The sequence below is a fragment of the Protobothrops mucrosquamatus genome, unplaced genomic scaffold (genome assembly GCF_001527695.2).
Source record: "Protobothrops mucrosquamatus isolate PMUCROS unplaced genomic scaffold, P.Mucros_1.0 scaffold455, whole genome shotgun sequence".
In the NCBI taxonomy this organism is placed as follows: Eukaryota; Metazoa; Chordata; class Lepidosauria; order Squamata; family Viperidae; genus Protobothrops; species Protobothrops mucrosquamatus.
Genome location: NW_015386778.1, coordinates 112,408 through 127,426, shown reverse-complemented (window position 1 = coordinate 127,426; position 15,019 = coordinate 112,408). Strand labels below are relative to the sequence as shown.

At 35.6% G+C, this 15,019-nt stretch overlaps 1 protein-coding gene across 1 annotated transcript in view; it reads left to right on the top strand.

Annotated features, from left to right (window-relative positions):
* RASA3 (RAS p21 protein activator 3) overlaps nucleotides 1-15,019 on the top strand; it is an 85,741-nt gene that overhangs the window by 21,233 nt on the left and 49,489 nt on the right. Inside the window, exon 4 of the mRNA XM_015816470.1 lies at nucleotides 7,280-7,356. Coding sequence (XP_015671956.1) covers nucleotides 7,280-7,356 — 77 coding nt within the window. The remainder of the gene's footprint in view (nucleotides 1-7,279; nucleotides 7,357-15,019) is intronic.

Sequence of the window (15,019 nt, the reverse complement as noted above, 5' to 3'; positions counted from 1 at the left end):
AATTTTCTGAGATTGTGGATTTGGGGTTTTCATGAGCTGTAAGCCATAATCATCACAGTTATGACACATCACGGCTTGAACTATCTTGCTTTGCATGTAATGAGTCTATCTCATATATTAGGTTCACCTTTTAAGTTGCATTACTGAAATAAATGAACTTTTGCACGATATTCTAATTTTTCGAGTTTCACCTGTAGCTTCTTTCCCACAATGAAATTGCCTGTTGTGAATAGCTCACAACAGCCACCTGCATGTTTAATTACTGGCAGGAAGGATGTGGGTAGAGCACAAAATAGACTTTTCACTGATAAAAGCAATGGGTGAAGCGAAATGCTATTGTATACAATTCCAGTGCTCACTTTTTATTAGGTACAATGCTGCAGGTACCCCATATGAGTTAATTAGGCACTATCCTCCTGATCAACCCTTCCTGGATACTCAACAGATCTGGATTTCAAAATATGTCTGTCCTTGTGGTGTATCTTCACACTTGTCTCCAGGCCTGAATGTCTAGGTTGATTTCAGAATTAGTGTAGATCCGTGAGCTAAAATGTGAAAGAGAACATGCTTTTCCGTGTTTGGAGAATTTTTAAAAGTCTGTTTTGGAATTGGTCATCTGGCCACAATAATCTGTAACCTGGCATAGAGTAGGAGTCACACTTTTATATCATCTGGGCACCTCTGGAATCAGATTTGTTTGTACAAATGCTACAACCCATAGTCTCAAACCCTATGATTTAATTTGATTTCAAGGAATGAATAATCTAAGAATATTTAATTTCCATTGTCAGAATTGTAAGGTAACTTGATGTTTTCATAGAAATACAGTTATCAAGGAGAAAATTATAATTTGTAATGAGCACACTTCCTTTTTTTAACTGTTGGTTTAGGTTTTAGGTTTTTTAACTATTGGATTCTAGGCTATGTCAAAAGAATGCTCTGCAGTTTTAGAAGTTGAATATCAAATGGGCACTATCATGATTGGATTATGTTTTATATTTCTGATTGGATAATATACTCATTTTTATGGCAAGAGTAGAGCATAAGATAGCCCATTTTCATGGGATGCATTTCAGATCACAGGCCGAGAGGTTTAATTTAGGAATCTATAAATGGTTAAAAAAATAGTGTGGCTATAATTCAGTAGCTCCTTTAACAATGCTTGTTCAACTGATTTGCATGTATCGAGTAGCAAGCAGCAGAATTAATCATTTACAGAGTTCAGAAAGAGTGGTGCTGAAGTGTAACCACAGACCATGTGAAAGTGAAAAAACACTATTTCCAGGCAAGCCTCTCCCCACCCAGGAAACAAAAGGGTGTGACCATTTCCTCTAATAAACAACCATTTTTTTATAGCTCTTGTTTTCTCTATTCCCAAAGAAATAAAAAAAATATTGCATGCCTGTTCAACTGTAAGAAATGTTACATTATAAACATGCTGTGCTCAGGAACCCTTGAACCTTTGTAGCGTTCAAAACCTACCAACTGAAATTAATTAGAATGCTCTGCCCCTGTTTTTGAACCTATTCAGTTTCGGTTGCTAATTCAGACATTGGGTTCACTATGCTAATATATTCCTATGTACTTACTGTGAATTGTATCCAATCCAAGCAGCTGTAGAGAAATTTATATTAGTAGCCAATCATGTGATGAGAGTGAAGAAGTCTTAAAATATTTTTGTTGTTCAATAAAGTTCCAGAAATGTACTTTGACAGAGTTTACAACACAAACACAAGCAATTTCAAGAGAGCCTCCTTTAATCTGAATGCACTGGAACAGTTTGCCTTGCAAATCAAGTATTGGAGTATTCACATTCATTCTAGAGTGAGAATATGGTCATTTATTAGTATTTTTCCTGTGTGAGATGGGCATAAAGCAGCCAGTGATCCACTTTAATTGCTTATATGTCCTTTGAATGAAACTGTGCATTGCAAATTGAATAAATAAAATTAAATCTTTAAATTTACAAGACAGGAGAGAGGCAGTGAGGTATGTCAGTGGTAGGCTACTAATTTAACAAGTGCCTTATTTTAGTAAATAGATCAGAATATTGAAGGCAAGGAAGCAGGATTGGCATCACAATCCAAAATGGCGGTTAACCTATACCCTTTCTCTCCCTGCCCCATAAAAAAAAGCACCAAAGTTAAAGTTTTTTTTGGGGGGGGGGAGAAATGTATTGCAGACATAAACTACCTTGTAAATTCAGACTTATTATATTCTTCCAGAATGAGAAATCTTTTATGCTGCTGATTTACAGTAGTAATTACACTCTCATTCAGAGATTAGGGTATTGGAGCAGGACAAAGGAGACCCATGGAAGCTTTCTGGGTAACTATGGGCCATCTCTCTTTTAGCTGTATGTATGTCACTGTGTTATGAGAGAGAAAAAAATGTTGCTTGAGCTCCTGAAGAAAATATGGGATATAAATCTAGCAAGTAAACAAGCAAGTGAAGTCAAAATTGGCATCTTTTTTTAAAAAATCCAAGGAATACATTCTGTTTGAGATTATTTAATTAACCGTGTAATCACTAAATTGCCCCCCCCATCTCATTCATTTCCGCTTGCTGTGTTGTCTCAATGAAATCAAAACTAAAATTTCTAGCCTCCAGCACAGTTTATCTGACCTCGTAATGTTGTTCCTTTTACTTTCAATCTTTTTTTTTCAATTCATTTGATATTTTTTTCAATTTTTTTGCAGACAGCACAGAACATGTGCTTGCAAGAACCTCACATTGTCATGGTCATGACTCACTAGTCTGGTTTCAGGCCTCTAAGCTACAATAAAACAGTCCCTTAAGCAAGATTTGACACAGTGGTTTTAACAGTAATTCAAAGAAGCCTAGCCAGTTAACCTCCACTGTCAGCTGCGTTGTTGCCAGCAAACCTCTCCAAAAGATCAACAGATAGGGTCAATTTCAGGGGCAAAATGCACTGGTTTGCTAAAACCATAATTTGTCTGGCAAAGGCAAGTAAGCTCAATTAAAAAACCATTTTGAAATACGGTAAGTATTGATTGATGTCTTTTGCAGCATTGGCTTAGTGTGTTATCATCATCGTCATCACTTGTATGCTGCCTGAATTTCAATATCTCTGGCTGTTCACAATAATCAAATAAATTGCAATAAAATCAGAAAACAGAAAAGATAATGAACAAATAGGAGGCATAAATTTTTTTTGTGGCTTGAGTTTATGCCCTAGTTTCTAAGTGATCCAATGTAATAGTGAATTCACTGACTTTAAAAAAAAACAGCAAGGGGACGCACATGGCTGCTTGTTAGACTACATGCTTTGTGTGCCTGATCCATAGAGGATCCATGGACTTTGTTTGCTGCAGTATAAAAAAAGATGTTGAAACTCTTAGAGTGCAGAGAAGAGCAACAAAGATGATTAGGGGACTGGAGGCTAAAACATGAAGAATGGTTGCAGGAATTAGGTATGTCTAGTTTAATGAAAAAATGGACTAGGGGTGACATGATAGCAGTATTCCAATATCTAAAGGGCTGCTACAAAGAAGAGGCAGTCAATCTATTCTCCAAAGCACCTGAAGGCAGAACAAAAAGTAATGGATGGAAACTAAACAAGGAGACAACTATCCTAGAACTAAGGAGAAATTTCCTTAGAACAATAAATCAATGGAACTTTACCTCCAAAAGTTGTGGAGGCTTTTAAGAAGAGATTGGAGAACAATTCATCTGAAATTGTGTAGGGCTTCCTACTTGAGCAGGGGGTTGAAGACCTCCAAGCTCCCTACTAACTGTTATTCTGTTACTTTGTTTCCTGCAGAGTTTGCATAAGTCAGATGTACCACATATCTGATCAGAGAATGTAGAACAGATCTGTGCATTTTATGGCTCCTGGGCCACATCCGGCCCCTTGGCTGTCCCTGTCTATCATGTGTGGGGTCATTTGGAAATTAGAAATCAAATGTAAATAAGCACACCATAGGAGGCAGGAGAAAAAGTCAAGTCGGGTCCACTACTGCACAGTTGCCATGTGCTCCTTCAGTTGGCAAGAAAGTGTTTTTCTGCACCTGCGCAGCACTTGTCTTTCGCCTGGAGGAAGCGGTGGCAGTCATTGCATGAGTGGACCCAGCCTCAGCCACCTACCACTGTCTCAGTCAAAGTGCTTTCTTGTGGGCAAGTGGGTGGAGTACAGCCTGGAACTGTTGGTTTGGCCTTCCACAATAGTCCTAATTTCTTGTCTGGCCTTTTGGGAAAATTAACTACCTACCTTTGATGTAGAAGGCTGAATGCAGATATTAACTGATCCAATTAAAAAAGAAAGATCTGAATTTGATAATTTGGAGGAGAGTCAGGGAGTCTGTCATGAAGCTAAGTTCAGATAAGATGCTTACTGTTTATTTTTCTTGTCTTGCATGTGCTGATAAAAGTCCATAAAATAGAGCCGATTTTGGCAATTCTCTCAGAACTGCAGAAGCGCTTCAAGAAAATGACTTTAAAATTGAAACTTTGGCTGTTTTAGGGTTGAGCCACTTCCAGAACACTACAAATTACAATTGTTCTGGAAGATAGAAAACCACAAAACCAGTTTACTTGGCATGTTTTGGAATTAAAATGGAACCCTGAAGTATTTCACCCTGGAATAATGATGTGCACAACCAAAAGCAAGGGGTTGGACTCGGGCTCCAATTGCATTTCCTATTCTACTTTCATTCTGGAAATGGACACATGGGAAAATAGCATGTGTTTGAAAATAGTATCTCTACAATGTCCATCTCAGATAGGGCAGATTACTTTAAAAAATGTAATGATATTGTCAACTTTGAAAATGAGCATGGCTGCAGCCATTTTCCATACTCATTTTCAGTTGACACGCAGCATGGAGGGAGGGGGGTTTACCAGGTGCTTCGCTAGACTAAACAGATTTTCTCCCGTGGGAACCAAGGTCATCGGCTGCTCCCGGAACTGAATCCTTGAAATGCCTGAGTAATTGTTTGCAGTTATCATCTCAACATGCCATTGCCAGTCTGTATTGGACTGAAGCACAAATATTGAAATTATGTTAAAATTTAATCCTCTCTCTTCAAATATTATTCTTGTATGGCAGGTATACACAGGGAAGAAGGAAAAGGAGTAGTTGTGTAGGCTGTTCCTCAAAGTTACAACCATTGCAGCATCCCCATGTTCATGTGATCAAAATTTGGGCTCTTGGCAGCCCACCCACATTTACAGCTTCAGCATGTACTTCAACTCAACCCATCTGCCCATCTCTAAGCAGTGCAACCATTAAATATTTTGCCTAAAGACCACTTTGCTTAATGATGGAAGTTCTGGTCCCAGTTAGGATCATAAGTGAGGACTACTTGTAGGACTACCTGTACAAAAAGGCCTTTGATGAAAAGTGTTGCCCTTCTACCCCCATAGAGACTGACTAGAGATGGGAAAGCATTGCATTTATCCTTCTATCTTCCTTGTAATTAAATCTATTTATACAAGGGATGTCCAGAGGGGGTTTCATATTCAAGATGGCAGCTGTGAGGCAGACATCATCTTTACTTTTTTGACAATCCTTCAGACATCTCTGCACAAGGAGAAAAGTTTATGCTTAACAGATAACAACAACCAAATACAGAGTTTCCTCATTCCTGACATTGTGCATTTCTTCATCTTTGTCTGCATGTTATTGGCAACAATTGATGGTGGAGATTGAGAGGATGCAGCATGATGGACATCAATGTTTCCTAGATGGGGGACATGGCATCTAGTTATTTTGGTGGGAAATATTTTTTTTAATTGACAATATTTTATTTTATTATCTATTTATTTATTAAGAAAATGTATATGGTTCAACTCACAGTGACCCCTGGCAGCTTACAAGACTAAAACCCAATAGAAAAACCAATAACACCCCCCACACTCCCTTTTCATATATGTCTGGACCTGGGTTTATTGATTTTGAGAAGTTTAATTTTTTTTAAAGGCTACCTGTTTTGAAAAAATAAGTAAAGTCACACTTGAATATATATGTGTGTGTGTGTGTGTGTGTGTGTGTATTAATTTAGGTGTCTTAGGATTTCCTAGTACAGTAAGAAATTTCTGACCTACCTCCTAACTTTGTTTGATCCAGTTTAGCTTTTTTAAGATCAGCCAAGGTCAGCTAGGTGCTGCTGGCTGCTTGTGACTTTTGTAAAAAAAAAAAAAAAAAAAAAGCACTTAAAATCTACTAAAACCGAAATCTGTTTAGCCCAGCTGTTTAATATCTTGAATGCAGCCCTACTTACAGTGTAATTGTTACATCTGAGTAATAATAGTAGTTCCATTTTCTTGTTTTGAAAAGGAAGGTGTTTTGAAAAAAATGCTTTTTAATATTCTGAACCATCATGTCCCATGCCAGATCACTGTCGGTAGGTTTTTCAAAATTAATTTCTATGGCTAGTTTCATAGTTTTCCCCTGGTGCTTGACATTTTCATGCTACAGTTTATATTCCTGTCAGGTTTTACAAAGGATTTTGCTAAATCAACGGTAAACTCATATATGCTATACTATTTCATCACATACAGGGATGGAAGTTGTGAAATAAATTCTTTTATAGGTAACCAAATAGACTTTTTTCCAACTGAAAAATAGAGAGAATGTGCTATCCATTTCTCTGAGATATACTACCTTTAGGAGCGGCTCTCCAATGTACACTATGTACTTAATGTTAGAGAAAAATTTCCAAGAAGTCTTCATCAGAGAAGATAGATAAAACTCCCAAATTTGTCCATAGATAATAATGTTCTTGGATGGAGAATTTCTAGTCATGTAGATTATGCTCTAGTCTAGCTTGTGCAGAGAAGCAATGATACATTGCATCAGACACTCTGGGAATTTGCCAGGAAGAAGAAGCAAGCACATACTGCAGTTTTTTTCCCATTTTTGGAAATATAAAATCCAATTTTTAAAGTGATCTGTTTCTGGATTTTTAATTTTTTGCTTGAGATGATAATTGGCTGAGTATGGATTATGGCTTTTTCCTGATCATCAACATGACTGTCATTTATTCTTAATTCTTTACAGGCAATTTAGAGGCATATATTTAATTATTTATAATTAATCTACAACATATATAAATATAAGCATTTAAAATTACAGCAATTTAGAAGCATATATAATCACATTTTTAATTAAAATTATTGAACTAAAATAGCCTCGTTATTTGTCTTGAAACTATATCTGTGGTTGATTTCCCTCTTTCCATTATTTATTTGTATTTGTATTTTTTTTACCAATCACATCTATACATATAGTCTTATTTTTTGCAATTCTACATTTCAGGGAAAGGTCCATCTAGAATTGAGGCTAAGTGAAGTCATAACAGATACCGGTGTGATTTGCCATAAACTTGCTACACGGTAGGTATCCCTGGTGTTAGATAATATTTACCAACACTGTTGTTTCAATAACTCTGAATAAGTATCCTAATATATATATCAAAGGTAAACAGAAATACACCTTTCAAGTAGCTTGGCAAAAGTAAAAACAGTTTCAAGACTCAAGCAGGATTGTCAATTAGCTTTTTCATGAATATGAAAAGCCATTTTTTTGGATGGCTTTGGACGAGTAGAAAGTATAGACTTGAATGAATAGCCAAAAATAATTCTTTAGATCCCAGACACTCTTTAGGGCTACATAAACTTTGCAAATCACATTACATGTTATAGTAATGTATCTTTTCAGTTGATAACATGTTTTTTAAAAAGTAAACTTACATTGGATGAAACCTAAATTTTACAAGCTGCAGCAGAATTACGTCCTTTAATTGTTATGTTAACCAGCACAAAATCTATTCTACGGCATAAACAGCATAGTGTTATGACATAGCATAATAATTGCCATATGTTAGATTTTTACATTATTAGGAAACATATAAAGGAAGATATTTTTTTACCACAGCCTTTATTTAGGGCTATTGGGAATCCATTTTGGCAGTGAAAGAAGGCAGAACTAAAAGGGTAGAAGTACTTCCGTTTCCTTTCTCTATACTCTTTTTTTTAAACTCTTTATTCTGAAAACTAAATTTGAATAATATGGATTTGAACTGTGATCATCTTCTAAGTGTGACAAAATGGATGTAATTCTTTAATGAAAGTTCTAAAAAGCAAACTCTGCTTTTTGTAGGTAAAGGCATTGTATCCAATTAGTGATCAACAAGTCTAATAATTAACAACTTTTAATTCAGATACCTTTTCTTATTTTAGCAGAGATAAATCTGTGAATGATCGTTCCTTCTTTCTGGGTTTGGGTTTTTTTTAGTTATTAATGTTATTCATATTTTTGAATGTTATACCCCAAACTATACAGTCAATAAAAGTTCAGTTAATTTTTTTAAAAGACACTTGATTTTGAAAACAAATATTTTTTCTATTTCTTAAGTATAGGTTAGAACAGCAAACTCTCATGAGATCTCTGATTATGTTATTTTTGATTAGAGATTTCTACATTGTATACTCATTCTGAAATTCAGGAACACCAGAAGATAAATATCTTTCCTAGAAAATCATAACTTGACTCTCTCCGGAAAATCAGGAAATGCAAACCGGGAGATAAACCACACCATCAGCTTTTCTTACATGAGCCAAACCTTCTGTTATATTCCGTTAAATAAAAGGCATAGATTGAAGCAGTGTTGGTGATGTCAGCAGTAATTCTGATAAGAATTACATTTCTCAATCATGCTATAAAATCTGCTCAGAAGAGTTATGGCACAGTTTGTTCTAAAGTATGGTCAGAATTGCAGTGGAGTGTTTCTCCTCGTTATGATGTAAGAACTAAAAAGTATTCTCTTAAGTGTTGCTCTGTCTTAAGATAATCCAAGGAAAAGTTGATTGTGTCTGAAACTTGTCTTGCACAATCTGCTGTTCTCCAAGTTGAGGTGGACTATAATTGTCTTCATTGCTGGATTGGTTGCCAAAAATAGCCTTTGGAGTTATACCAGTCTGGAGGGTACAAAATTAGGAAAGGTTGTATTTATTGGAGTATATTCTGCAAGATATTTTATGTTACATGCCATTGTATAATTTCATTATCAGTATCTTTATATTTTATTCTTATATCATATATCTCCATTTTAATCTCATCAAGACTAGTGAGAAAATTCAGCAAGCAGATCATAGTCCTCTTCAGGTAGACCACTGGATGCCTAGAAAAGCCTCTTTTCTCCCTCTCTTCATAATTGTACAGGAGACGTCACTTAATCCTGACATTCATGAAAACTAAGTTACAGTCATCAGATGACATTTTATAAAGACACTAACTAATAGGAACCACAGTTACTGTTGAGAAACACCCCACCCTTCCTTTCTCTCTTTCTTTTGACATTTTTGTATTTGTGCACTCCTTTTTTATTATAAATGAAATGGCTTGGTATCTAGAATGGGTGTGAGAATCTAGTTCAAATAACAAGACAGAAAGAAAAGCCTGGGAAGCAAGCCCAGTAGGGCAGTTTGGGAGCTCAGAAGTGTAAAATGTAAAGTATAAAGGTTTACTTAAACTGGGCACACATATAAAATAAACCATAGGCAACATGTTGAATGTACACACAATGGTTGATTTCTAGAGTCTTTTATTTTCACCAAGATAGATATTTTGATACAAGCTTTTTCTCCCAACCACTGCTGAGAACAAATATTCTGTCATTTTTTCATTTTCTGTCCAACAATGTATCAGTTTGAGAGGGGTGCAAATGTCTCATTAGTTACTGAGATATCAATTCCTCTATCTCTATATGATACTCTGCCAGGTCATTTTTGCATTTGGACTAAATTGTTTTTAGCTAGTGTGGATGTAATATTTCCAGTCCCTTAACTTTACATACAAGATAAATAAATGCTGTGCCCATTCATATTTTCTTTTCCAGTGGGAGCAAGTTCCTCCAATTAGCATTAACCATTATGTAAATTCCAGCATGGTTAAGATTTCCACACAGTGCCTTGATACTAGTTCAGTCATAGAGACATACCTGTGTACTCTCATCTCGTTGTCTGGGTTCAACAAGTGAGTCGTTTTTTCCAGCTCAGTTGTGATAGGAACTTGTCCATCCTGGCTCCTGGGCTCAAGCTAGCCTCTTCCCATTGTTTCAGATCTTTGAAGCACAACATAGTAGTTAGTATTGAGATAATGGTGTGATAACTTTGCATATTTCCCATCCTCCCTAAATATTAACCGTTTGCACTAAAGTAAAAACCTTATGAAGAAAAACTATTGTCACAGTACTAAAGACTGGAGCAATGGAGCAATTGGCTTTGGTTTACACATCTTTTTAGGGACAAGGAAGGAGAAAAGGTGACATGGACATAACTACCGTAAATGTTCTTTGAGTTTCCCACTGTTTCTTGCATCTTTCTTGTTTCTCCTTCCCATTCTTATAGTATGTTATGTTAATTCATTTAAGTTCCTTAGATGATTGATAATAGGTGTGTAATAGTTCCTTACATGTACTTGCAAGATGGGTTTGTCTACATATGCATTATCCTTGCTGGTGTGAATGAATGTTCCCCCATTCATTCATACCACTTCAGATGAAATATTTTTTGATAAGTATCCTATTTTCTTGCACATGTACATTCAGAAAAGGCCAGAGATATGTATTATTAAGATTAATTTCTAACCTGTACATCAAGTTGTTTTGCTACATCCCAGCCCTAGGAAAAACAGAGAGGAACATGGTTTGGAATCCCGTAGCCAACACCCAGAAATTTACAGACTCCTGAAACTCACCATGTAACTGTATAATGGAGACTCAATACATCACAACAGAATAAAACTATAATAAATAAATAATACAATAACTTTGCTGTCTTGGACATGGGAAGATTTTAATAATAAATTCCCATATTAAGTCAATGAAGTTGAATCTCTACATATAAAAAGGAGGGTTTTTTTTAGGAAATAAGGGATGACAATGTTTACAGAATTAGAATTCATAATAAAATCAATGCAGTTAAACTAATTATTAATATAGTTAATATTCTTAATATTCAGCATATATTCAGAATTCATTACAGAAATTGCAGTTGAAGCATAATTGAAAGTTAGCCTCTTGGGGAGAGGCTAAATCTTGATTCTTGAGTTTATCAAGCAAATCAGAAATTATTTGGAGGGCAAATTTATCTTCCTAATGGTAGTGGAATGTTAAAAATACCATTTCATATTCACCTGTAATATAGTATAAATAGGATTATCGGGAAGAGATTTTCTATTAAAGAAAAGCTAGATCCTATCTATTCATGACACTCAGTACAAGGCAAGTTAACAGATGCATTTGTGGTTCAGTCATACTTTATCAAAACCTAGGTACTGTATGTGCCCTATTCCTTGAGAAACTACTGGAGCATCTGTGTCCTTTGTCACAAAAAACATGGAACTAAATTAGAATAATGATATCAGTCCATATTAAGTAGATTCTTGCACTCCCAAAATACAGTTGCTATGAGCAATTGAATTCTTTCACATTTGCTGCTACCTCTTTAGGATGCAGTGTTATACCAAGATGGATATAAGCAATTTTCACAAAATCTTAGCAGAAATGAATGATTAGCACTGAATAATTTCAGGCACAAAACATATTTTATTCAGTATTAAGATGAAATGAGTTGAAACAAAATATTGAGTTTCATCTTGTATGTCTATTGTATTCCTCCTTTCTCTGCCTCAAAATATCATACACTTTGGCCTAAATAACTAATTTGTTGCTCGAACAAGTTATCAGATGCCAGATGTTCCCATGCATTTATCACTTTAACAGTGATTATGAAATAGACCACTAGTGGAGATGGAAGATTTATCTAAAAATCCAGATATAGTATAAATGTCTACATTTTCTTGAAAAGGAAACATGGCTTCCTAATGGAAACCGTTATGAAGGAGGAAGAAACAAATTGAAAGCAATAGAAAATGAATGCAAATTTCATATTATAAAATGTAACAATGTTATATAAGGCAATACAGATGAAAAGGCAAAAAATAAATTTTCTGGGGGTTGTTTTTCTTTATTTATTTGTATCTCGCCTTTACTATTTTTATAAATAACTTAAAGTGGTGAACACAGATAATACCTCTTCTTCCTCTATTTCCCCTCAACAATAGACCTGTGACATGAGATGGGCTGAGCAAGAGTGACTGGCTTGCCTGTTAAATCCTCACTTCCTCACTTAGAAGATTCCACTTTATTCTGAAATGCTGGTTTTATCTATCTAGGCTTCCCTTCTCTGTTTACAGTATATCTATCTCTGGCTCCAACCTACTGCTAGTGTACTTCTCATGTAATGTTCATGTTTGTCTTGTACTTATGACTTTATTTTTTTTAAAAAAAATTCCCTTTTCAGCTTTACAAGCCTACATAAATTTGGGGGAAATACGGGGTCTTTGGTGCTCTCTGAGCTTGGTTGTTTTCTTGTAGACATTTCATTACCAGACTAGGTAACTCATTAGTGCACTATGGTTGCACAAACACATTCTTCATTGCAACAATGCAATGCGGTGTCTGCTGAAGGCCCAAGAACACTCCCCAATGGGAATCCTGATTTTTCTAGCCAATCACACTTCTATCTAGAACAGTGGTTCTCAACCTTTTTAATGCCGCGATCCCAACCGGTCGTAAGTCGAGGACTAAACCGGTCATAAGTCGAGGACTACCCAACCGGTCGTACGTTGAAGACTTTCCCTGCCCGGGAGCGCCGCGCATGCGTGGTTCCGCCCCCTGCGCCGGCCGAGGCGTAGCTGGCAAGTGGCAGAGATGGAGCAGGCCGACCACCAGCTGGCCCAGCCCAAGGGAGGTAAGGCACCCACCGGAAAAGGGGAAAAAAATGGCGGACAAAAAAAATGGCAGACAGCCTTGCTTGGCGACCCCCATGAAATGGTCGATCGACCCCAAATGGGGTCCCGACCCACAGGTTGAGAACCACTGATCTAGAACAAATTTTGTCCCAGGCTCTATAGCTTTTACCGCACCAACAGCACTGTTTTGTATATATATTTTTTTATTTTTTATTTCAGCTTCTTAGGCCTCATCCAGCCCTTTACTGAAATTAAGCAATATTGAAGAGTAGTGATTGTTACCTTGGAGTTAGAAAGTACAAGTAGTCCTCAACTTACAACAATTCGTGTAATGACTGAAGTTACAACAGCACTGAAAAAAGTGACTTATGACCATTTTTCACACTTACGACCGTTGCAGCATCCCCATGTTCAAGTGATTTACATTCGAATGTTTGACAACTGACTCACATTTATGACAGTTGCAGTGTCCCAGGGTCATGCAATCCCCTTTTGCAACCTTCTGACAAGCAAAGTCAGTGGGGAAACCAGGTTCATTTAACAGCCATTTTACTAGTTTAAGAACTGCAGTGATTCATTTAACACATGTGGCAAGTAAAGTCATAAACTGGCGCAAGAACAAATTTCTCACTTAGCAACAGAAATTTGGGCTCTATTGTGGTTGTATATTGAGGACTACCTGCAGGGAGTAGTAGAATTGGGTGCTATTAGTATACTGTTGGCTGAAAATCCTTCATAGCCTTCTGCAGTGTTTCCATATAGTTTTTAAAATTATTTTATTTTTTATGTTATTGTTCTGAAATATACAAAATAAATAACATTATTTCACTGAAGTGGTATTTTTACAGTATTGGCTAAAGATGCTCTGATGTTTAGATAACTTAAGGCCAGTGAGGATAAAAAAAGATAGAAATATTATATCAGTATTAATTATAATTTAAATTGTCAGTGTTAATGAGCATAAAATTATTTAGCTTTTTATTGAAATTTGAATAGAACATTAAAAACACCTGCAAATTACATCAAAATATTTATTATTAACAATATAGGTTTCTGTCTTAAGCTGAATACTTAGTATTAAGGTCTTTTCTATATTATTACTTAATATTATTTGTGCATGTTGCAAAAAAAAAGATGAGTTAAGTAAATTTGACAATTAAAAAAATTAAAAAGAATAAAATGAAGGAAAAAGAAAAAAGGCTACTCAGTTTCTACTTTCTTCCTGTTTGTGCTTTTGCAAATTTACAATATTTATAAACATTTGGGATCCCCGTAAAGCAAGACTGCAAATGTTTATGTTTGCTGTGATGTACACACACACACACACACAAACACACACACATAAATACATATATATACAGTATACACACACACACACATACCATTTTTGCTTAAATTTGGTTAAACTTCTGTTGTGAATATATACTGTTAATTTTCCCATTGCTGCACATTCTCTAAGTTTAAGTTCCCAATCAAATTCTCTCTGCTATGAGTAGTATCTCATTACATTATGACAAAGAACTAAAACTACATTTTATATTTTATAAGTAGACAAAAAAATTAAGGTTAGTCTTTCCTCAAATATACTATTATGCTAGTAAAAAGATACATTACATACAGATAATGGCAATGCTATCAGATTTGCATAGGAGAAATCAGGATTACAAAGGCCATTGAGTCCAGCTTCTTGTCAGGACTGAATTACAGATTAAGGCATCCCTGACAGATGGCTGTCTCACTTCTACTTGAACACATTCAGTAAAGGGGAACCTGCTACTCTTCTAGATAATTGATTCCACTACCAAACTATTTTTATGTTAGGAAATTCTTTTTGACATTTACTTCCTGTAACTTAAATCCATTATTCCATGTCTTGCACTCTGGAGCAATGCAAAATCAAGACTTAACTTTCTATGTGACATCTTTCTGGTATTACAAAAGTGCTGTCAAACCCTCTTTTAGCTTTCCCATGATTTGGAAACTGCTATTCTGTTGCCTAAAACTGAACTTTTCTTTGTTATAGCTATTGCTAACTCATATTTATTTATTTATTTATTTATTTATTTATTTTATTTAATTTATATGCCGCCCTTCTCCCGACGGGACTCAGGGCGGCGCACAACATACTTAAAACCAAAACATATATACAATCCCCCCCTTAAAACCGAATTAAACCAAATTTAGAGTTGCGTCTTTCAAATTCCTAAAAGACCCAGTATAAAATCCACCCTAGGTCAGGTC